The 25,471-nt window shown below is 43.1% G+C and overlaps 1 protein-coding gene across 1 annotated transcript; it reads left to right on the forward strand.

Annotated features, from left to right (window-relative positions):
- Positions 1-16,735: 16,735 nt before the first annotated feature.
- LOC119941359 (stromelysin-1-like) lies at positions 16,736-24,943 on the forward strand. The gene is made up of 10 exons (XM_038761764.1): positions 16,736-16,855; positions 18,212-18,456; positions 18,550-18,698; positions 19,432-19,557; positions 20,179-20,340; positions 20,704-20,836; positions 21,636-21,769; positions 22,817-22,976; positions 23,466-23,569; positions 24,680-24,943. Exons 1-10 carry the CDS (start codon positions 16,736-16,738, stop codon positions 24,778-24,780), a joined length of 1,434 nt encoding a protein of 477 aa, XP_038617692.1. The 3' UTR covers positions 24,781-24,943.
- The last annotated feature ends 528 nt before the right edge of the window (positions 24,944-25,471 follow it).

The raw sequence follows: 25,471 nt of genomic DNA on the forward strand, positions 1-25,471 counted from the left end.
GCCACATTTTTTTAATGGTAGATTTTAAGCGCTTACTGTACTGTACTAAGCTCTGGGGCAAATACAAGATAATCAGATTGGACTCAGAGCCTGCCCCACGTGGAGCTCACAGTCTTAATCCCCATTTTACAGATGAGGAAACTGAGGCCCAGAGAAGTGAAGTGACTTGCCGGAGGACAAACAGCAGACAAGTGGCAGAGCAGGGATTAGTTCTTCTGACTCTCAGGACCCTGATCTATCTACTAGGCCCCACTGCTTCTCAATCTTCACAGCTTGAAGGGGACTTCCTTTCAGGGAAAGGAGAAAAAGAAAATCCCCAGTGTTCCCTCTGTCGTACAGTCACGCATGATTCTCCGCTTAGTTGAGAAGAATTAGGACTCCAATACCTAGAGGGTAGTAACTCATCACCCTGTGGAAACGCAGTAATGCCAGGTGATTGACATGCCAGAGCAGGAAGCAAGGCCCAGGGGAAACCAAGCCCCAGGAAATGGATTCTATAGTGGAAGAGCTCTCTAGGACTCTGGGATCCACACTGCCCTGTCACCCGCTTCCCGTCGGCCCGAGAGATCTTTGGCACTTCCACGTCAAACAGAAGGCACACAATCACCTTGCTCCCACCTTCTTCACCCTGCTGCCCTCTTACTACAACCCAACCCACACACTTCACTCTTCTAACGCCAACTTATTCACCGTATCTCCATCTTGTCTAACTCACTGCCAACTTCTCACCCACTTTCTTTCTCCGTCCTGTAACGCCCTCCCTCCTCATATCCAGCAGACTACCACGCTCTCCCACTTCAAGGCCTTAATGAAGGCACATCTCCTCCAAGAAGCCTTCTGTGACTAAGTCCTCATTTTCTCTTCTCCCACTCCCTTCACTGTCACCCTGATTTGCTCCCTTTATTCACTCCTCCCTCAGCCCCACAGTACATATGTACATATCCACAGTTTGTATTAATGCCTGCCTCCATCTCTAGACTATAAGGTCATAGTGGGCAGGGAAAGTGTCTACCATCTTTGTTATATTGATATTATAGTCTCCCAAGTGCTTAGTTCAGTGCCCTACACATAGTAAGTGTTCTATGAGTATGAGTGACGGATTGACTGGCCACAACCTACAAATCAGGGGGCGTTTACCACAGTAACCTCACAAATTCAGTAGCCAGCCAAGTACCAGTCAATTATGAGAAACAAAATAACCATTTAATCAAACCAAAGCAAGCTTGGATCTTTGGTTTTTTGAAGTCTGGTTAAATTGACTTAGTTGAGTGTGTCCCTTTCTGAGATAGCCAAAGTGAGATGTTCAGTTGAGGAGTAGTAGAAGTGGTAGCATTTACTTACTGAGTAGAAGCTGTTTAGTAGTAGTTTTTTATTTATTTATTGAGTGCTCACTTTTTACCAGGCATTGCCCCAAACTCTCGGGAAGTAGAAAAATGTGAGCTTGTTGTGGGCAGGAATCTATCTGTTTGTTATTATTATTAATAATAATGATAATAATGGTGGTATTTGTTAAGTGTTTATGTGCCAAGCACTGTTCTAAGCACTGGTGTAGAGACAAGGAAATCAGGTTGTCCCACGCAGACCTCACAGTCTTAATCTCCATTTTATAGATGAGGTAACTGAAGCCCAGAGAAGTTAAGTGACTCACAGCTGACAAGTGGCAGTGTCAGAATTAGAAGCCACCACCTCTGACTACCAAACCCGTGCTCTTTCCACTAAGAGAAGCAGCATGGCTCAGTGGAAAGAGCACTGCCTTGGGAGTCAGAAGTCATGGCTTCTAATCCCGACTCCGCCACTTGTCAGCTGTGTGACTTTGGCCAAGTCACTTAACTTCTCTGTGCCTCAGTTCCATCATCTGTAAAATGGGGATTAAGACTGTGAGCCCTACATGGGACAACCTTGATTACCTTGTATTCCCCCACAGCACTTAGAACAGTGCTTGGCACATAGTAAGCGCTTAACAAATACCAACATCATTATGCATATTGTTCTGTCCCAAGCACTTAGTAGAATGCTTTGCACACAGTAAGTACTCAATAAATATGACTGACTGATTGAATGAAATGATATGTTCCCTGCCCATGAAGAACTTACACACTAACAGGGGAGACAGTGACCCAAACTTTTTTTTTTTTTTTTGTGTGTGTGTGTGTGTGTGTGTGTCTGTATGACTGAAAAGGTCCTTGTGGTTCTGTTAGTTCTAATCAAATTGTGCTCACACAGTAGTAGTAGTGGTAATATATATGAAGTGCTTACTGTGTCCCCTCTAGACTGTAAACTCCCTGTGGGCAGGGAACATGTGTTCCACCTCTATTATACTGTATGTACTTTTCCAAGTGCTTAATACAGTGCTCCTTACCCAGTAAACACTCAATAAATGCAACTGATTGATTGAGTGAGTGAGGGAGTGCAGAGTTAGAATCATGTTTGAAGTGCCTAGTGCCACTGTTGTTTTGTCTTTTACCTTCTCGGTTCTTTTGATTCCTTGCTTCCCAAGAGCCCTCCCTTATTGGGTTTGACAGTTTTCTCCCAACACTACAGTTTTCTTCCAATTTGGACTTGGCAGAGGCTCTGCTATTTCTCAGTGAAGGAACAGAACTCCAATCCGTACGTAGAATTTGGTCTGTCCCAAATGAACCTCTCCAAAGGGAAAAAGGCAAGATGCAGTCCAAGTGCGTATTTCCCCACGATGATGGGTAAGGATAGGTTCTCAGTTTCCGATTTCCCCTTCCTCATGGCATGGCCTTTCCAGTGAACGGGTCCACAGCCAAGTAAGTTAACAGAAGTCAAAAAGCAACAGGGCTCCCGTCATTTCTGTACTCAGCAATTTCTACATGAGGGAAGTGGAGAGACTTTTGAGTCAGAAGGATATGATCCTGAAGAAAGGAACTTTTTAATCCGTGATTATTCCAGTTGCAGGAAGACTGACAGATCCCTTCAGAAGGGTGAATTCTCTGAACAGCCAATCTCAGTCTGCTGGGATGTGTCACTGGAAGCTACAGCTGGCTCCACTCATTCAGAAGCTGTATGTATATCTCTGCTTCCAATCAAAGCTATTGGAATCGTATGTGAATGCATGCATGTTTGCGTTTGCATGTGTATGCTCATGCACGTCTGTCTTTCAGTTTTGAAGTCGATGCTACTGACGAGGAAATCTGACCTGAGTGTGAGTTTATCATCCTATCCTCAGTTGTGTGCATAAAGATGATCCCCGGATGCCCATTTCAGTCCTCTGTGTTTCAAAGTGGCCTCTTGTATTCTTCGTGGGGCCACTGATCAAAGAGAAGCAGCGTGGCCTAGTGGATAGAACAAGGGCATGGGAGTCAGAAGGACCTGGGTTCTAATCCAGGCTCTGCTACATGTCTGCTGTGGGATCTTGGGCAAGTCTCTTCACTTCTCTGAGCCCCAGTTCCCTCATCTGTTAAATGGGGGCTAAGAATGTGAGCTCCTTGTGGTGCAGGGACTGTGTCCAACCTGATTAACTTGTATTCACCCCAATGCTTAGAACTATGCTTGGCACATAGTAAGCATTTAAGTACCATTATTATTATTATTATTATTACAGCGACACTCCTTAAACAATAAAGTTGTCCATCAGGTCTTCTCTGAATGATCCTGCTGGGAAGGGAGCAGGATCTCCACTTCTTCATGGGTACAGCATCCATTTGGCCATGGGGTCCTCAGGCCTGCTTGACTTGTTGGCTTATGCAAGGATGAACTGGGCTTTGCCAAGACCCGCAGAAGGAAGCAAAGTCAAGCCATAAGATCCTCTTCCCATTCCTCTATCTTTCTACCCAGCTCTGCAACGTTTAAGAAACCGTTGGGAGAAGTACACAGGTTGCATCCTGACATTTGGGGTTATTTTAGTTCATTCATTTATTCAATCATTCATTCAATCGTATTTATTGAGCGCTTACTGTGTGCAGAGCGCTGTACTAAACCCTTGGGAGAGTTCGATACAGCAATAAACAGACAAATTCCCTGCCCAAAAAGAGTATACAGTCTAGAGAGGGGGAGAAAGACATTAATATAAGTAAATAAATGACAGCTAGGTACATAAATGGAGTGAGGCAGGGAGGAGGGATGAAGAAAGAGAGCAAGTCAGGGTGATGCAGAAGGGAGTGGGAGAAGAGGAAAGGGGGGATTAGTCAGGGAAAGCCTCTTGGAGGAGATGTACCCTCAGCAAGTCTAGTTATCAATCATCCAATGGTATTTATTGAATGCTTACTCTATGCGTAGCGCTGTACTGAACGCTTGTGAGAGAATGATATAACATAATTGATTCACTGCCTGGTAGGCCATCCAGATGCTTAGAACAGCTCAGATCCCAGTTGACAAATTGTATGTCCTTTGAACCCTCTCTCTCTCTCTTCTTCCTCTTTAGCCTTCCTAAGGAATTCAGGGAAGATGAGATGCTCCAAGGTGTGGCTGTGTTTGAATAACACAGATAGCAGTCAACATCCAGGACCTTTCAAACCCTAAACTGAGGGGATGTGATTCCTGTGTTACTAATCAAGTCATGAGTTTTCTAGTTGTTTTCTGTCAAAAAAAATGCATTAATGATTTGTGTTTTCCATTTATTTGGGTCATGAAATACAAGATCCGACTTGTCCCAGGTTTAATGGTCTCAGGGCAGTGCCCTAAATTGCCCAGCAAGTTAGGACCTGTTCACTCAAGACTTTAGAGACCTAGGTTTCTAACCTCATCTGCTCACTCACAAATTCCAGTCTTAAAGTCGGCAATAGACATGCACCGAAAGTAAAGAAGATGAAATCAAAGGAAACAAAAGCAATTTTTCTTAATACCTGGTAATATGTAAGGGCCTTTCAGTTCTAAATCAATTAGTCAATCCTCTAGACTGTAAACTCACTCTGGACCAGAAACATATCTACCAATTATCTTGGACTGTATTCTTGCAAGTGGTTAGTACAGAGCTCTGCATATAGTAAAAGCTCAGTAAATGCAATTGATTGAGTGAACGCTTACTTGGTACAGAGCACTGTACTAAGGGCTCAGGAAAATACAATATGATAGAATTGGTAGACACAATCCCTCCCCTTAAGGAGTTACAGTCCGCCGGGGAGACAGAAGTTAAGATAAATAAAATGCATTGATAACTGTGAACTGATTGCTCTAAGTATAGTGCTGGCACAAAAGTGGAGAAGATCTTCTACCAGTGACTGCTGTGAGCTTGTTGTGGGCAGGGAATGTCGCTGTTTATTGTTGTATTGTACTTTCCCAAGCGCTTAGTACAGTGCTCTGCACAGAGTAAGCTCTCAATAAATACGACTGAATGAACAGTAAATGCTTAATAAATACGATTGAATGAATGTATACCTCTTTTGACTTGACACTGTTTTCTCGTAACTCACTTCTCTTCTGCTTTCCTTTTGTTGGGTGTGAATTGCTGAAGGGCAGGATTATATGAGTTCTGGCCAAATGTGTGCGTCTCTGGTACTCTCTCTGGAGTGAAAGCTAAAACTCAACGTTATACTACTACTGATAATGCTAATAAAGGGCTTACTGTGCTAAGTGCTTGGATTTGTACTTTATAAACAGATTAGACACAATTTCTTTCCCACATGGGGCTCACAGTCTAAGTAGGAGGGAGACATTTAATCCTCATTTCACAAATGAGGAAATCGAGGTTCAGAGAAATTGAATGGATTTGCCTAGGTTTACACAGCATATAAGTGGTAGAGCCAGGATTAGAACTCTGGTCTCCTGATTCCCGCGCTTGTATCCTTTCCCTCATCTGGAAAAGAGGGACGAAGGCTGTGATCCCCACAGTGGACAACCTGATTACCTTGTATCTTCCCCAACGCTTAGAACAGTGCGTGGCACATAGTAAGCGCTTAACAAATGCCATCATCATTATTATTATTATTATCAGCTGTGTGGCTTTGGGCAAATCATTTCACTTCTCTGGGCCTCAGTTCCCTCATCTGGAAAAGGGGGATGAAGACTGTGAGGCCCACGGGGGACGATCTGATTACCTTGTATCTCCCCCAGCGCTTAGAACAGTGTGTGGCACATAGTAAGCACTTAACAAATGCCATTATTATTATTATTATTATTTCCTACTATGTCACACTGTTTCTCCTGTTAATCTCAATAGCCATATTTATAGATATGTACAGTGCATGGCATGTATTGTAGTTTTTAGAAGTACTGGGGACCTGGGGAGGGGAAGGGATGGGAGGGGATGCGAGGGGAGGGGATGCGAGGGGAGGGGATTTTTTTTATAGTATTTGTTAAGTGCTTACTATGTGTCAGGCACTGTTCTAAGCTCTTGGGGGAGATGTGCTTTCAATAAGCCTGCATTGATCAGATAGCCTCGTTTCTAGCCCAACACTCAACTCATAGTAAGTGCTTAATAAAAACCCTAATTATTATCATTACAGGGCAAGATTTCTGGGGCAAGGCAAGAGTGAGGCAGAAACTGAAGAATACGTGGCCGCAGGCACAACTTATTCCAACCATCCACTCAGGTTTCGTCTTGTCATGGAGATACCTATCTGAAAAGCTCGTTTTATGCAGGGGACGTGTCTACTAACTCTGTTTGAACTGTTCTCTTCCAAACGCTTAGTACAGCACCCTGCACTCAGAGAGCACTCAATAAGTACCACGGATTGAAGCTCTTGCTACTTCAGAGCCCCATGCTGGGTACTCTAGAAGAGTTTTCCTTTGCTTCGAAGATGAAGCTGCTGGCTATGAGACCATCTGCAAATGTGAGTGTATGAGAGAGACTCTCTTACATATGTGCACACTTTTTCCATGAAAATGCAGTCAGTCATGAGCACTTAATGGAGTGCAGAACACTGTACTAAGTGCTTGGGAAAGTACAATACAATCGAGTTGGTAGGCATGATCCCTGCCCACAAGGAGTTTGCAGAGGAAGTCAGAAATTAAAATGAATTACAGATAAAATGCATTTGGGTATTATGAAGATACTGTCTTGCCTGCTAAATCAGTTGTATTTAGTGAGCGCTTACTGTGTGCAGAAAACTGTGCTAAGCACTTGGAATGGCACAGTATAGCAGAGTTGGTAAACACATTCCCTGTCCACAATAAGATAATAGTCTACATTCCCACAGTCCTATTCCCTCTCCCCTTCTTCACCTGCTCATTTTCTTCCAGGGGCAGGAAGCTCTGTGAATTCCAACAGAAGGAAGAATGGGAATCAATTCTTAGTAAGCACCACCTGGGAAACTGCCTTTGGGAAAAGCAGTTTATGATTAAGACACAGGGACTTCTTGTACTAACTGGGGAAATGCCATCAAGAGCTCACTGGAAGCCATCCGCTATGGAAAGCCAAGCAAAATAGAGAAGTCGCAGCTGAAATCATAATACTGGGCACTGGGCAGTTTTTCCTCACCAAAAAATCCAAGTGTAACTATATAGTCAACCATGTGAGACACCACAAGTTTGTTTCTTTCCCCCAAAGGAGACTTATAACGGGAATTTGATTTTACATTTTGGGATTGCCCACTTTTTTTTCCTGATTGCATCACTGAATACAGATTATTTTAAAAGAATAATACAAAGAGCAACTACAAAATTTCCTAACACAAGGGAAAGTATTTTTTTAAATGGCATCTGTTAAGTGCTTACTATGTGCCAAGCACTGTATTAAGCACTGGGGTAAATACAAGCTTATCAGGTTGGAAACAGTCCCTGTCCCACATGGGCCTCACAGTCTTAACTCCCATTTTTTTTTACAGATGAAGGTACTGAGGCACACAGAAGTGACTTGCCCACACAGTCAACAAGTGGCAGAACTGGAATTAGAACCCAGGTCCTCCTGATGCCCAGGCCTGTATTTTATCCCCTAGGCCACGCTGCTTCTCAGCTGGCCATTATTAATCATGATGGCATTTGTTAAGCTCTTACTATGTGCAAAGCACTGTTCTAAGCGCTGTGGGGGATACAAGGTGATCAAGTTGTCCCACGTGGGGCTCACGGTCTTAATCCCCATTTTACAGATGAGGTAACTGAGGCTCAGCGAAGTTAAGTGATTTGCCCAAGGTCACACAGCAGACATGTGGTGGAGCCACCATTCGAACCCATGACCTCTGGCTCCCAAGCCCGTGCTCTTTCCACTGAGCTATTCTGCTTCTCTACCAAGTGAGAGTACTCTGCCAATAGGTCTGTAATTAAAAGGGCAGTGGATATTATTTCTACCCTCCAGGGTTTAGCATTAGCAAAGCATTCCCAACAAATGATAAATTTGGGGCAGCAGTTAAATGGCTTAATAGTTCAGGACTAGCTCATCTCTGCTAATAGGTTCAAAGGTATTGAGAAATAGCATGGCCTAGTGGAAAGAGCATTGGCCTGGGAATTAGAAGATCTGGGTTTGCTCTCTGCTGTGTGACCTTAGGCATGTCTGTCAACTTCTCTTTGCCTCTATTACCTCATCTGTAAAATGGGGGTTAAAACTGTGAGCCCCTAGAGGAACATGGATTGAGTCTAATAAGATTATCTTGTATCTACGCTAACTCTTAGTACAGTGCCTGGTACATAGTGAGCACTTAACAAACACCATTAAAAAACCCAAAAACATGGATCCAGAGGCATTTTGTAAATCACTCCTGTGTAGCTGAGTTTGCTTCAGAATTAGCTGCGGATGGGTAAAGAAACTTCCTCAAGCCCCTTAGGTGTTGCCTGGTGTCTGGGTATAATCTCAGACCATCTCTCCCTATCCCCACCCCAGTTCTGTCCCCTCACCCTGGATATTCTCCCTATTGGGGTGATGTTTTCAGCAGGAGGTCAGTTCCAGAGTCACTTAGACAGATCTGCTGTTTCCCAACTCTATAGAAGACAGTTCCTCTGAGGAACTTGTGGTTGGCCCTGGAGCTGGGGAAAAGAGAATTCCTACTGATAGGGACCAGATTATCAGGAAGGGAACTTTCAGGTCATATGGTCATTTTTTTTCCCCTGGCCCAAGATTGGAGGCAATCGACACCTCACTGACCCCTGGATTTTTCTTTCCTGGAGTTCTACTCCCAGGCATCTTTTCCCTCAAACCTAGTCAGTCGGTCAGTTGTATTTACTGAGTGCTTATTGTGTGCTGAGCACTATACAAGCACTTGGGAGGGTATGATACAACAATTACCAGACATATTCCCTGCCTAGAATGAGTTTATAGTCTACGGTCAACTCCGGCCTCAACAAACACACCAATTTCTCCCATCTCCAGAGACAAAGCCAGCAGATTTCCCTCTTACACAAGCTTCTCACTTTTCCTCTTCCTCTTCCTCCTCTTTTTCCTCCTCCCCCTCCTCCTCCTCCTCCTCAATCAATCAATCTTACTTCTTGAGTGCTTACTATGTGCAGAACACTGTAATAAGCTCTTGGGAGAGTACGGTGCAACAAAGTTGGTAGACATGTTCCCTGCCCACAGTGGGCTTACAGTCTAGAAGAGGAGACAGACATTAATATAAATGAAAAATTACGGTTATGTACATATGTGCTATGGGGCTGAGAGAGGGGTGAATAAAGGGTGCAAATCCAAGGGCAAAGGTGATGCAGAAGGGAATGGGAGAAGAGGAAACGAGGAGCTTAGCAGGGGAAGGTCTCATCCTCCTCCTCCCTCTCCTCCTTCTCTCTTCCTAAAAATGATAATAATCCTAATTGTGGTATTTGTTAAGCACTTACTATATGCCAGGCATTGTTCTAAGAACTGGGGTAAATTCAAGCTAATCAGGTTGGACACAGTCCCAGTTCCACAGAGGGCTCACAATCTTATCCCCATTTTACAGTTGAGGGAACCGATGCACAGAAAAGTTAAGTGACTTGCCCAAAATTACACAGCACACAAGTGGTAGAGGTGGGATTAGAACTGTGACTCTCAGGCCTGTGCTCTATCCACTAGGCCATGCTGCTTCTTCCTTGTCCTCTTCCTTCTTCTTCTTGCCCACTTCCACTTCCTCATCCTTGTGCTACTCCTCCTCCTCTCCTCCCCTTCTTCATCCTCATGTTCCTCCTTCTCTTCCTCTTCCTCCTCTCTTTTGGTATTTAATGGGTTATTGTTGGTCTGCCTAAATGACTAGCTTTATCTGCAAATAGTGTGCCCTCTTGAATTACAATTTCTTTGTTCAGTATTCCACATTAAGAAGAAAAAGTCTATGGAAGCTCAGTGATTCATGGGTCTATGTTAGCATAATTAATCTCTCTCCACAAAGTGAGCACTCTTGTTTCTGGCTTCGACTGGAAACCCCCTACTTGTTCACAGGAAAAGGAATACATCATTTGATACAAATCATGTTGAGAACTGGCCTCTTTCCCCCTTCATCCATCCTCTCACCTAATCTCATTTCTCCCATTACTGATCAGTAGATAATGTCCAGATCTTTCTCTACACCCTCGATCTCTCCCACACTCTCCTGTGATTAAATTTCTCACCAGTCTAGACATCCCTAATGGAGTGAACCTCAGCCTTGGATACCTTACACGACAAAGACATTTACAGATACCCTCTCCCTTCTCCAAGTCTTCCCCATCATTCCACTTTCCACTTCCCACAGGAAAAAATTGCACTATTTAGTCTACTTTTCATATAGTCCACCACCAGTTGAGTTTGGATCAACAATGTAGCCTCGTTGCTGGGGAAGAAAGATTTAAAGGAATTCAAGTACTTTTCCTGGAATCAAGAGGCTAGAGGGTGATGTTGTGTGTGCCTTCCATGAATAATAAGGGTTTTTAATGTACTGGAAATTGACCAGTTATTGTCCAAATCCACGAAGAAGAAACCGTGAAGTAGCGTGCTCCCCTTAAGATGGGGAACAGTTCAGTTTAACCAAAAGAAAACTTTTTATTTAGAATGGGCTATCAAGAGAGATGAGAAATATGTAATCGACTACCATCTGCATGGGTTGTTTAACCATTAGTTTTCCCTGTGGCAGGCTTGGTTCCAAATGATTGGAAGAAGAATCTTCCAGTTCTTGGATTCAGGGATTCTGAATTTCTGATCAGTCCCCACTCAGAAAAGTGCAATAGGTCCGAGGGTTTGGGCAAACTCAAATGGTCATCCACTGATGTTATTACTTTATGCTGTCTTTCCAGAATAACATCCATGGTATCTCATGCGTCAGGGCGGTCTCTCTGCGATTTTTCCCCGACTCACAGAGACCAGTCCTCTGGACTGTAAGCTCAGTGCGGACAGGGAGTGTGTCTGCTAATTCTGTTGAATTGTGCTCTCCTGAGCAGTTAGTACAGTGCTCTGCATATAGTAAAAGTACTCGATAAATGCTATTGATTGACTGATCATTCGAACAAACATCGGCTGCTGGTCAGGGCTATCACTCCATTAGGGAAAGGTCCTTTTGAAACCAGGTGCATCAAAATCCCATCTCCATCAGACAGAAAAGCCTCAACCAATGCTCTGATATCAACTCCACCAAGGCTAGTCCATATGATATAAGCGGCACGAAATTTTGGGCAAAGAATACTTGCCGCACTATGGTGTCCCAGCTAGGGGAGATACAATCTGGAAGTTTCATTGCAGATAGAGAAGGAGGAGGGTGGAGAAAGTTAGAGGCATCACTCTATACCACACAAGTCAAGAAGCCAAGAGAGGGAAAATTCTGATCCTCAGTAGTCCCCCATCTGTGTCGGGCCAGTGGAACGACACAAAAAAATCAATCGATCAATCAATCAATCAGATTTATTGAGTGCTCACAGTATGCAGAGCACTTTACTAAGCACTTGGGAGAATACAATATAACAACAGAGCTGTTGACCTTTTCCCCACCCACCCACCATGAGCTTCCAGTCTAGAGGGGGAGACAGACATTAATACAAATAAATTACAAATATATACATGTGCTGTGGGGCTGAGGGAAGGGGTGAATAAAGGGAGCAAATTCAAGTGCAAGGGCAATGAGGTAGGAAGTGGAAGAAAGGAAATGAGAGCTTAGTTGGGGAAGGTCTCTTGGAGATGTGCCTTCAGTAAGGCTTTGAAAGTGGGGTGGTTTAAAACAATCAGTCATATTCATTGAGCACTTCTCATGTGCAGAGCATTTACTAAACATACTCTGCCGAGTATAATACAGCAGAGTTGGTAGAAACATTCCTAGCCCTAAGGAGCTCACAGCCTTAGAGTGTAAGCTCATGGGCAGGGTATGTGTCTGCTTATGGGAATATTGTACTGTCCCAAGTGCTTAGTACCATGCTCTGCACACAGTAAATGCTCAAAAAATATAACTGATTTACTGATTCTGAGATAAATTCCAGATCTCTTTGCCTGAATCCAGTTCAGCTGGATGAACCCAATGGATCCCAATCCCAGGTAATGGGGGAGCAATCAATGAATCAATCATATTTTTTGAGTGCTTACTGTGTGCAGAGTGCTGTACTAAGCGCTTGGGAGAGTGCAATAAAGCAGAGTTGGTAGATACATTCCCTGCCCACCTTGAGCTTATAGTCTAGAGGAGAGCAGGCAACAGCCTTCCAAATTCTTGAATTTCTCATTCCATTTATCTTATTTATCTTCCCAATGCTCCTGATAATATGCAAATCTTTCCTGAAAGGTTTCAGAAGTGTTTCAAATGCTGCCAGGGGGGTTGGCCTGAACTATTTTCCTGGAAGGATGGAACAGGCATCTTTTCTTCGCCTTCAGGAGGGTGGGAGCCCATACGCTTTTGGGTGTGGAAGGGAGGGGACTATCTTCTGTTCCCCCCACTCCCAGAAATACCTTTGGGAAATACCATTTACTTGGGTCTATTTTCTGTTTGTGTCTACAGTGTTGGCTGAGTGCATAATTCACACTAGAATATCATCATCATCTGTATTTATTGAACCTTGTTCCTCTAAAGCTAATCTTCTCACCTGTCCCTTGATCTCATCGCTCTCTCTGCTGACCTCTTGCCCACTTCCAACCTCTGGCCTGAAACCCCATCCCTCCTCAAATCCAATGGACAATTACTCTCTCCCCCTTCAAAGCCGTGTATACTAAGCTCTTGGCACTTAAGTAACCATTCTCTTGGCACTTGACTAAGCACTTGAGAAAGTAATAATAATAATAATTAGAAATTATGGTATTTGTTTAGTGCTTACTATGTGCCAAGTACTAGGATAGCTACAAGGTAATCAGGTTGTCCCATATGGGGCTCATGGTCTTTACATTTTACAGATGAGGTAACTGAGGCACAGAGAAGTTAAACTGCTTGCCCAAGGTCACACAGCTGACAAGTCATGGAGCCGGGATTAGAACCCCAGGATTGGATTAGATTGCCAAATCTGTGATCTTTCCACTAAACCACATTGCTTCTGTTGCAGTACACTGCAACAGATCTGGTAGATGTGTTCCTTGCCCCCAAGAAGATTACACTCTAGAGGAGAAGAAGGAAAATTCTTTTCCCTGGGAGTCCAGGAAGAAACAGTGACCCAGTGATTGTCAAAACTGTGGTAGGAAGATCACAGAAAATCTTTCCCCAACACTCCCATTTCCTTGGCTTTCTGGTTAGTGTCTTCCTGCCTTGGGAAGTCTTTCTTTAAGACCTCTAGAAAAGGGATGCTATCTCTGAATTCAGGTGGAATTAGAAGCTCAGTACCCCATTTCATACCACAGGGACATGCACTGAAGCTTGAAGATAGTAGGCTCAAAACAAGCGGTGTGTGGCAATTTATGGAATTTGTTACTCAGGAACTTGTAGGGGCAGAAAATATCAGTTGGTTCAAGAGGAGTTGGGATAAATTCATGGACAAGTAGTTCATATATCTTTAAGGTTTTTGTTAAGTGCTTATAATGGACAAGGCACTGTTCTAAGCACCGGGGTAGATACAAGATAATCACGTTGGACACAGTCCACATCCTACATGGCACTCACTTATTCCCCATTTTACAGATGAGGTAACCGAGACACATGAGAAGTTAAGTGACTTGCACAGAGTCACACTGCAGATAAGTGGCAGAGCTGGGATTTGAACACGGGTCCTACGATTGACTCTTTCCGCTAGACTTCGCTGTTCGTACCATTTCTCTGGACTTAGAAAGTACAGAGTCAGTACAGTGACAGGAAGGAAAACAGGGTGGAGACAGCAGGCAAGGAGAACAAATCCCAAGTGTTTCTAAATGACCAAGTTTCCATGTGAGTCACTCAGTCATTCCCGTACGTGGAAGCCAGATTGAATTTGAGGAAAGATTGGTCAATTTAGGGACTCTGTGGTAGTGTCCCTCATCTACCACTCTTCTTCCTGCCAATGCCATGTCACAAAATTGATGGCTCGTCTATAAGCTCTCTGTGAGAGGGGATTGTTTCTACCCACTTTTTTGTATTTGTACCTTTCCAAGTGTTTAGTATGATGGTCTGCCTGCAGTTGGTGTTTAATAAATGCTATTGATTAACTAATTCATTGATTGGGGAGAGTAACGTTCCGACAAGTGTGAAGGAGGAGGGCATTCCAAGCCAGAGGGAGAACGTGGGCAAGAGGTTGGTGACAATATACACGAGACTGAGGTATGCTGAGTTGGTTGGCATTAGAGGAGCTAAGTGTGTAGACTGGATTGTAGAAGGAAATCATGGTGGTGAGGAGTTTCTGTTTGATATTTGTTACGGAGAGAAATGGGCGACCACCGGAAGTCTGTGAGGAGTGGGGAGATATGGACTGGATGGTTTTTATTTTAGAAAAATGATCTGGGGAGCAGAGTGAGTAAGGACTGGAGAGGGGAGAGAAAGGAGCCAGGGAGGTCACCAGGGATTTCTGAGGAAGTCTGTTTTTGGATTATTTCCCACTCACGTGGACATTCCCTTGTGGGTGCACTGGTGGGGGAGCCCTGGCCTTGAGATGAATACTCATGGGAAGGGTCTAGTTGGGATTTCCACTGAATGATATAATGTCTATACCTATTACTCCCCCTCAGTGTCTTTAGGGGTCTTCAAGTTCAAGATCTAACAGCTGTTCCTGAAGTCATCAAAGCCGCATTGAGCAGGGATTTGGATGTGGGCACTGTGGAGGGGAAGTTGGATTGGAATGAAGAAGGTTAAGAAGCAGCATGGCCTTAATGGAGAAAGCACCGGCCTGGGAGTCAGAGGACCTGGGTTCTAATCCTAACTCTGCCAATTGCTTGCTCTGTGACATTGGGCAAGTCACTTAACTTCTCTGAGCCTCAATTTCCTCAATTATAAAATGGAGAAGACTATTCTCCCCCCTGCTTAGACTGTGAGCCCCAAGTTGGGCAGGGACTGTGTCTGACCTAATTAACTTGTACCTACCTCAGCGCTTAGAACAGTGTTTGACATGAAGTAAGCACTTAACAAATAACCCCCACACCTCAAAAAAAAGTATATGGGAGATACCAAGGCAGCTATCGCCTAAACAAGAGAACTTTCCAGCAACCGTGGCTTTTCTGCCACCTCCTAGTTAGGACACCTGGTGTCATTGGGAATTTGACTTCCCCAAGGCTGGCACAGAGACTATTACTTTTATCAGTTAATAATATTTATTGAGTGCTTATTGTGTGCAGGACACTGAAATAAACACGAGAGTTCAGTACCAGAGAGTAGGTATAAAAGTCCCTGCCCACAAGGAGCTTGCGAACTATAGGAAGATTTAGTCTGATTATTGAGCACTTTCAGAGTAAAGAAAGAGCACTGTACTAAGCACTTAGGAGAGTACAGTACCAAAGAGTAGTTAAAGAAAATCCCAGTCCCAGGAACTTACAGACAAGATGAGGTTTTAGTCTGATTATTGTGCACTTACTGCATAGAGGGAGAGCGCTGTACTAAGCACTTGGGTGAGTACAGTAGGTAGAAGACAAGATCTCTTCTCTCAAGGAGCTTATAATCTAAATGGGGAGATGTAAAATAAATTATGGGTAGGAGGGAGAAATAATGTATAAAGCTAGACATGGACATGGAACGTATCTACCAACTCTGTTGTTTTGTATTCTCCCAAGTACTTAGTACAGTGCTCTGCACATAATAAGCATTCAATCAGTACCATTGATGATGGTGATGGTGATGATAATAAAGATGCATGCATATGTACAAGAGGGGGGTGAGTACCCAGTATGGAGGTGGTAGTTGGGGGAGAATAGGAGGAACCCTCTTGTTCTAGGAAGACTTCTTAAGAGAACACCCCTCTCTCCCAGGCTAAATTTCCTGATTGCTTGAAACTTTCAACATGAGTTTGATTTTCCAATCATTTAATAATTTCTGCCACTTGTTTCTGCATTTCCTTCTCCTTCCACCACCACCCTTTCGGGTAGCGAGTCCTCGTACTCGTCAGGGTGTGCTTTTAAGATTTTGAGTTCAATCCAGGTGATGTGAAGGATTGCCTCAACCTAACTACGTACCATCTTCCTGTTTGTTTATTCAGAAACTGTTAAATGACTGAAAATAGGACGGCCAGTAAATGGTGTTCGATACTAAAAATGAGCCAAAATATTAGAATCTAGCTATTCATTTCCCATTAGAAACATATTAAAATAGGAAATCTAAGGACTTTTTCCCAAATAATTTAAATAAGAATTCTATACAGAATTTCCTCAAAAACCCCTGTTGTGGCCACACAAAGTGAAGGGTTATACACCAGTGACATGTGGGTTATTTTATCTTTTCTTCAGGCATGGTTATGCATGTGTTTACATGCTTTTTAGATAAATCAGAAAGGGTTATAAGCAGTGAGTCACCCTGGATGTGATTTCACAGCGCACCAGTGTTATATAAGGAGGGAACTTGGGGAAGTTTGTAGAGAGCAGCAAGTGAGGTTTTTATTGACCTAACGTGCCAGAATGAACATGAGAATGAAGAGAGTTCTTCTGATGCTGGCACTGCAGCTAGCAATCTCAAATGCTGTGCCTCTGCGTCCAGAAAATACTCCCATAGGAGAAGATGAAACAACTTTTGTGCTGGTAATTGTTTTTTATATTAACCCAAAGCCGTTTCTTGGTGGATATGTGTGTGTGTGTGTGTTTGTGTCTGTCTGTCTATTCCTTTGACAGTAAATTTTTCTTCTTTTGAAAATGGACAAGGCAAACTCATAGACCATCTGGGCTACGTAAGAGGTTTTAGCTTTCTTCTTGAGACCGTCCGTCCATCAATCTTACACAGAAAATAGGAGCATAGTTTTCACGTTTGTCTAAAATTAAGATGGGCTCTGGAGGAGAGGATTTGGCTTATTTGCTCCTTCAAAGACAGGATATGTACGGGATTTGCTATGTGTTACCTGACCCACTCAGAGAAATGTGACTCATTAATTTTAAAGTTATACCTGGAGATGTTAACGTGTTTCTCCAGATGCGTTTGTCTTGAAATTTTCTATTTCTGTTCAGATTTGAGCTGCGGTAAAAGGAATCTTTAGAATTATTAAAATCAGGACAGTCTATATTATAGCAAGAAAGTTTGTTGTTTGCCTCTCATCTGCCAGTTACTTTAATGGGATAGGGTAGACATCAGAGCAATGAATGGGAATGAGAATATAGTCAATCGGTAAATCGATGCAGAATTTCTGAAAAGCTTACTTTGGGCAGAGCACTGCGCTAAGTGCTTGGGAGAGCACTCATGGTAAGTTCTCAGTTAATATCATTGATTGATGGACTGATTGATGAACTTGAAGCTCCTTGTGGCCAGGGAGCATATCTACCATCTCTGACGTATCGTGCTCTTCCAAGTGCTTAGTACGGCACTCCGTACCCAGTAAGATCTCAATAAATACAACTGACTGATTTATTAGATACCATACCTGACCCCTAGGAGCTTATAGTCTAGTAGACCATCTAATGGGCTACAACTGGATACTACTACTACTGTTATTATTACTACTACTATCTCTACTCATGGCTCAGTGGAAAGAGCACGGGCTTGGGAGCCAGAGGTCATGGGTTCTAATCCCAGCTCTGCCACTTGTCAGCTGTATGACTTTGGGCAAGTCACTTAGCTTCTCTGGGCCTCAATTACCTCATCTGTAAAATGGGGATTAAGACTGTGAGCCCCACATGGAACAACCTGATCACCTTGTATCCCCCCCAGCACTTAGAACAGTGCTTTGCACGTAGTAAGCACTTGACAAATGCCATTATTATTATTATTATTTTTAATGTCATTTGTTAAGTGCTTACTACGTGCAAAGGACTATTACTTGTGTCCACCCCAGCACTTAGTACAATGCCCGGTACATAGTAAGTGCTTAACAAATGCCATGATTATTATTATTATTACTTTGAGACATGGAAGCTAATACCTATGGCACAATTTATTGTTTTCAATAGGACTATCTGGAAAAATACTATGGCCTTTCGAGTGATCCAATCCCTGTAGAAAGGAAGAGGAGCAATAGCCCTGTGGAGCAGAAAATTCAAGAAATGCAGAGGTTTCTAGGGTTAAAGGTGACCGGCAAAGTGGATTCTGACACTCTGGAAATGATGCACAAGCCCAGATGTGGAGTTCCTGATGTTGGAAAATATTCGTTTTTCCCTGGGAGTCCAAGGTGGAATAAACATGATCTTACTTACAGGTAACGTTTTGCCAACTGAATCTACAATGGGGTCAACTTACTCTACAATAGTGAGCAATTGGGTTCACTGTCTTCTCTTCTCTCACACTGTAGAATTGAGAATTACACTCCAGACATGTCTAAAGCCGATGTAGAATTCTCCATTCAGAAAGCCTTCCAAGTGTGGAGTGAAGTGACTCCACTGACATTCCAAAAGCTCAACGAGGGCCAAGCTGATATAATGATATCTTTCGCATCTGAAGGTAACCTATCAGTAGTAATTGTATTTATTAAGCACTTACTCTTTGCAGAGCTCTGAATTAGGTGCCGGGAAAGAAGACATACATGGTAATTAGATGCAGTCTCTCACAGTCTGGCTTTACAGTCTAAGAACATGAGGTGGGGAGAAGGGAATGGCAACAGATACACAAGGAGAGATGAAACCCTAATAAACAGTGGCCTAACAACATAAACACAAGGACAACTATGCAACCTGAAGAAAAGGGCATAGAGTACTCTGGTTAGAGGAACAGAATTTCAGGTTCTTTGTGGAACAGAATTTCATAACTGTGGTATTTGTTAAGCTCTTACTATGTGCCCGGAGTCCAAGAATCCTACCAGCAACCGCAGTGTTGGCTGAAGGAGCCATTACAGCCTGGCTGACATTCTGTGGAAGTTTTACATCTCAGGCTGTTTTTTCTCCTTCCCACTGGGGAGATGGTTGCTATAAGAGCCCATTGTGGGCAGGGATTGCCTCTATTTGTTGCTGAATTGTACTTCCCAAGCAGTTAATACAGTGCTCTGCACACAGTAAGTGCTCAATAAGTACAGTTGAATGAATGAATGAGTGAATGAATAAGCAGGTCAGGAAAAAGTTTCCAGGATGATGCTGGGAGAACTCAGTGCCTGGAACACTTGAAGGGGAAAGTATGGGCTTTTTTCCAGCACTTCATGGAAGATGACTGAAATGGTTTATTTTCTTTTCTTTTTGCCAAGCCCACGGTGACTTTTATCCTTTCGACGGCCCTGAGGGTACCCTAGCCCATGCCTACCATCCTGGGAAAGGAATCGGGGGAGATGCTCACTTTGACGAAGATGAAACCTGGACCAAGGACTCAAGAAGTAGGTTAAAGATGACTTCATTATGTCTATTCTTCTATCTATCTGTAGCTAGGAAGATATATCTATATTTAATCTATCCATCTACCTATCTACTTATCTATCTACCTATATTAGAAGAAGATGCTCCTGAAGAAGAAATTCATCTCAGAGTATATATATATGTGGCTGAGAAGGCCAGTGTTGAGTCCCACAGACGTGACCATAAAGTACACACAAAACGGCTGTCCCTTTGGTGGTTATGTCTGATGTTTGAAGTTAAGTGACTTGCCCAAGGTCACACAGTGGCAGATCCGGGATTAGGATTTAAGTCCTTCTGACTCTGAAGCCTGTGCTCTATAAACTAGACCATGCCGCTTCTCTAATATTCTTCAAAGATTCCATTAAACCCAGGTCACTGTCACTGAAGACAGAACAAAATGAAATAGTTATGAGGCGATATATGCTTGACGAAGAATACCCTGAGGGCGAGTATTTTCATCCATCTGAGATGAAACAATATAATGGATACTCTGATCGGCCACAACCTTTTCCCGCTTTGACAACTCACATCCATATTGATGTACCAGCTATTTTCCTGTTTCAGGGTTCTAAATTTGTCCAATTGTCCAATTTTCTTATTAGGATACAACTTATTCATCGTTGCTGCTCACGAGTTTGGCCATTCATTGGGTCTTTATCATTCCAATGTACCTCACTCCCTAATGTTCCCACACTATTCTGATAGTGATCCCAACACATTTCAGCTTCATCAAGATGACATTAATGGTATCCAGACACTCTATGGTAAGAAGAAATGCTTCCTCTCTTCCTTTCTCAGAAATAATATCTGCTTCATTAGTGCACTATCAATTATTGAATCAATGGTTTTTATTGAGTGCTTACTATGTGCAGAGCACTGTAATTAGCATCTGGGCAAGTACAATATCATAGAGTTGATAGACATGATTTGTGCCCAAGAGGAATTTACAGTCTATATGGGGAACTAATACCTGATATGCTTTCCTGAAATACCGTGTTATAGATCTCAAAATATTAAATGGGAAATTTGTTATTAATATATAAAGATCTGAACATATTCATAGAAGACCAGCATAATATTTGCCAGGAATTCTTAATTCCATCTATTTCTTGCCACCTCTTTCTTAGGACCCCCACTGAAATCTCCCAAACCAACCAGATCAACACCAAAAACCTCAGCAGTTCCTTCTACATGCAGTCCTAACCTCGTATTTGATGCTGTCACTACCATCAGAGGAGAAATGCTTTTCTTTAAAGACAGGTAAGTGGCTGAATGAAACTAAATTCAACAAACCCAGGGACACACTGGTTTGGTGAAGAAACCCATAAGGTGCCCATTTTCATTAATTTTTGCAGATGAAGTGAGGGGTTATGCCCCTTCAGTGGGTAGGTGAAGGAAAATTTCCCATTTGGGGATATCAATCAATGGTATATGTTGAGTGCTTATTGTGTGCAGAGCACTGTTCTAAGTTCTTGGGAGAGTACAATACAACAGAGTTGGTAGTAGAGCAGCATGGCCTAGTGGATAGAGCATGGGCCTGGGTGTCAGAGGAGCCGGGATTAGAACACCTTGTCTGCTGTGTGACCTTGGGCAAGTCACTTAAGTTCTCTGGGCCTCAACTACCTCTGTAACATGTGGATTCAATACCTGTTCTCCTTCCTACTTAGATTGTGAGCCCTGTGTGGGGGACAGGGACTGTGTCCGACTTGCTTATCTTGTTCTCCCCCAGTGCTTAGAACAGTGCTTGACACATAATAAGCACTTAAGAAATATCACAATCATCGGTCACATCCCTGCCCACAATGAGCTTAACATCTCAACTGAGGCACAGAGAAGTGAAGTGATTTGCCCAAGGCCACACAGCAGACGAGTGGTAGAGCCGGGATTAGAACCCTTGATTTTCTGACTCCCAGGTTTCTCTGTTTGTATCTCTCTCATTAGAGGTAGCTAATGAAAGAGATTCTACAGCCCTCCTGAGTAAACCATTCATGGGTTTCCCTAACCTTCTGAAGAGAGGGAATAGTAATTCTTTTCTTTACGTTAATTATCTTTCAAACAGCCATTTCTGGCGTAAGCATCCGCAACTCACAGAAGTTGATCTTAATCTGATTTCCTCATTCTGGCCATTTCTCCCAACTGGCATCGAAGCTGCTTATGAAGTTGGATCCAAGGATCAAGTGCTGTTCTTTAAAGGTGAGTTAAAAGCACTCTGCTGCCTCCCCATTTCCCTTCCTACCAAACCTGTTCTGAGGGACAAGAAGGTGGTCGAGTGAATTAAAGATGGCTCCCTCTAGCCCGGAAGCTCCTTGGGCAGAGAACATGTCTACCAACTCTCCCAAGCACTTAGTATGGCGCTTTGTACATAGTAAGCATTCAATAATTCCACTGACTGCCTGATTTGGAACACACTTGACTCCGAGCCAGAATGATAAAATCACACTATAAAACTATCACAAAGGCTTCTTGGAGAAAGCCTCGTTTTGGGGAAGGAAAATGAGAAGAAAGGTAAGCAGGTGCATTTTTGTGATCTGTTTTTTCATGTCCATAATTCTTTGGTGTAACCGCATTGTGCATCAGTAGAATCAATCATTCAGTGGTATTTATTGAGTGCTTACTGTGTGCAGACTACTGTCCTAAGTGCGTGGGAGGGTAGGGTACAAACAGAATTGGTAGACACATTCCCCGCCTTCAAGGAGCTTACGGTCTAGAGGGGAGGAAGACATTAAAACATATTATGACTACATACATAAGTGCAGTGGGGCTAAGGGTGAGGTGAATATCAAGATCCCAAAAGGCATAGATCCAAATGCATATATGACACAGAAGGGAGAGAGAGTAGGGGAAATGAGAACTTAATTGGGGACGGCCTCTTGGAGGAGGTATGATTTTAGTAAGGCTTTGAGGGTGAAGATTAGAGCACTCAATAGATGTGATCTCTACCTTCAAGAAGGTTATAATCCAGTGGGGGAGATAGGCATTGAAATAATATACTTTTCTCAGTTTACAGACTTTTAGAGAATGGATAAAAACACCTTGGAAAGACCTTGATCTAACATCTGCAGAGCAATAACAATTATAATAATTACAGTATTTGTTAAGTACCTACTATGCGGCAAGCACTGTAAGGAGTTTTGAAGACATTCAGGCTGCAAGAATCAATCCCCCAAAAGATCAACCTGCCCAAGCAGAAGCTGGAAAGCTGGACAATAGTTTGGACAATATTGTTTTTTTCCTCCACAGGTAACCAGTACTGGGCGATCAACGGCTATGACCTGCTACCTCGCTACCCCAAGAACATCCAAACGCTGGGCTTCCCAAGCAACGTGAGAAAGATCGACGCAGCTGTCCATGACAAGTATTCAGGCCAAACCTACTTTTTTGTAGATGACCTGTACTGGAGGTGAGAATCAGGGCTCTGTAGCTGGGCCCTTGCAAGAGACGTTGAGGGAGGAGGGATGGAGTAGGAATGTGAGCAAAGATAACCCACGGGAAGCGAACACTGAATAGAAATTGATTGGAGATTTTAGAATCAATCAGTGGTATTTATGGAGTGCTTACTGTGTGCAGAGCACTGTACTAAGCGCTTGGGAGAGTACACTATAACAGAGTTGGTAAACAGGATCACTGCTCACGACGACCTGAAAGTTTCTCTTCTCTGAACCACCCAGTTAGGTGATTCCCTGGTCATTTCTTCCAGCTCCTAGGAGAACCGTGACCTCGTGCAATAGCGATCAATGGGGCTCCAGCTTAATATCGCTCACGGGGCCATTGGGACAGTTGAATGTTGCAGCTATCCCAGTTCACGTGGGAAAATAACCTTAAGAGAGAATCAGGGAAAGTGTCTTCGAGGCAAACACACTGACAAAACTCTTCCTCATTTTTCCCTAAGGTACGATGAACACAGGCAGGCTATGAACCCGGGTTACCCCAGAAAGATCAACTCTGATTTTCCTGGAATCGAATCGAAAATTGATGCTGTCTTCTACCACCAAAGTGAGTCCCCCTAAACTGACACTCCAGTGAAGAGCTAGAAGTTTGCCTTAATTCAGAACAGAAGAGCATTAGGACATAAGTAGTTGTCTCCTGGGGTCAGACCAGATATCTATCAATCAATCTATAATATTTATTGAGCGTTTACTGGGTGCACAGCACTGTATTAAACGTTTGGGAGAGTACAGTACAACAGAGCTGGTAGACTGGGAACTTTCAGTCTAGAGGACTTTGTCAGTGTTGGATCTGGTGACTTTGGGCAAGCCCTTATCTTTACTCTGCCCCTGTTTTTCCATCTTAAAACCTGGTTCTAGAGAACAGTTATTCTATCTGAAACTTCCTGGGGCACTGGGCGAGAACTGAGAGGAAGTGTGGAAGCTCTTACCGGTTCCTTGGAAAAACTGTACATGAGCTCTAGAAAGCATTGAAGCAAATCACACAAAACAGGATTTTCCATTTCTGGTTTGAGAAGACGCCACACTTCATCCTCCCAAACCGTACAATGGGAAACAAAGGCTTTTCTCGCACTGTACTCACTGAGTCTTACTTGGAGGCAGCGTGGTCTAGTGGAAAGAGCCCAGTCTTGGGAGTCAGAGGTCGTGGGTTCTAATCCCTGCTCTGCCACACGTCTGCTGTGTGACCTTGGGCGAATCGCTGAACTTCTCTGTGCTTCAGCTGTCTCATCGGCAAAATGGGGATAAAGACGGTGAGGCTTACATGGGACGGGGATTGGGTCCTATTTGATTAGCTTGTATCTACCCCAATGCTCAGAACACTGTCTGGCACGTGGTAAGCACTTTACAAAGCCACATTTACTGTTTTTATTATTAATTAGCCGAGTAGTATTGCATGGCAAACAACAGAGGTGTCCTCAGCATAGCAGCATATAAAGAAAGTCTTTCCCTCTTCGGACACACCCAAACCGCACCCAAAGTGCAAACATAAGATTGTAGCACCTATAGATCCTACTCTCTATGTGCATATTCTCCGAGCAGGGGGAAAGAAAGTTACCTGCAATCAGCCACAGTTAGGTTTCCTGCCCTCATTTTGAAGATCCGTGTGTGAGGTAGTGTGGGGGAAATATAATCTGTGCCTATTTCTGCTTGTTTGTAGGAAACTTCTACTTCTTCCAAGGATCCCAACAACTTCAGTTTGAACCTTCTTCCAAACGTGTTATCCAGATAATGAATAGTAACAGCTGGTTTGACTGTTAGAAACATTCATTGTGAAAATGGCATTATACCTCACGTATAAAGAAGGAAAATAGCATCTACAATGGTGTAGGTCAGAGCCTAATCTAATTGACTGCTGTCTGAGTAGCCATCTGACTGTTTGCACCGTGAATTTTTTTTTTTTGAAATTTTTTATACCAAAGTTCTTTGTACCACTTAACTTTTTTTATTTTAGGTCAGAAAAAGACTTAGAATTTCAATTTTATTTAAAAAGGAATTGTTAAATTATGTAATTTATTCGTATATACTTATGACACTTTTACTTATCTTGAAAAATAAATCATTTCGTACAATAGTTGTTTTTCTTAATATTTGCTTTGCCAATCAATCAGTAGTATTAATGGGGTGCTTGGTCTGTGCTGAGCGTTTAAGCTCTTGGCAGAGTATAGAAGTTAGTAGATATCATCCTTGCCTTTAGAGATCCTGCAGTCTAGGTTGTGGGGAGTTAGGTACTAAAATAAATTACAGGTAGGGGGAATCAGCAATTTTTAAAGTGCCACAAAGGCAAAAGGGGTCCGGTGAGAACTCTTCTGCTTGGGTGAGATGGAAATGCTGAATCAGAATCATCATAATAAGCAGCAGCAGGGAGAGAAATGGGGGGGGGGGGGGCGGAGATGAGCGATTAATCAGGGAAGGCTTCCTGGCAGAGGTGGGCTTTCAAGAGGGCCTCAAA

Source organism: Tachyglossus aculeatus, chromosome 20 (genome assembly GCF_015852505.1).
Source record: "Tachyglossus aculeatus isolate mTacAcu1 chromosome 20, mTacAcu1.pri, whole genome shotgun sequence".
In the NCBI taxonomy this organism is placed as follows: domain Eukaryota; kingdom Metazoa; phylum Chordata; class Mammalia; order Monotremata; family Tachyglossidae; genus Tachyglossus; species Tachyglossus aculeatus.

What these genes read in the sequence shown, in the direction of transcription:
- LOC119941359 (XM_038761764.1), top strand. Translation starts at nt 16,736, where the DNA reads ATGAACATGAGAATGAAGAGAGTTCTTCTGATGCTGGCACTGCAGCTA. An exon ending in TGGTATCCAGACACTCTATG is followed by an intron (nt 20,341 to 20,703) that starts GTAAGAAGAAAT and finishes CCTCTTTCTTAG; the next exon opens with GACCCCCACTGAAATCTCCC. An exon ending in TCAAGTGCTGTTCTTTAAAG is followed by an intron (nt 21,770 to 22,816) that starts GTGAGTTAAAAG and finishes TTTCCTCCACAG; the next exon opens with GTAACCAGTACTGGGCGATC.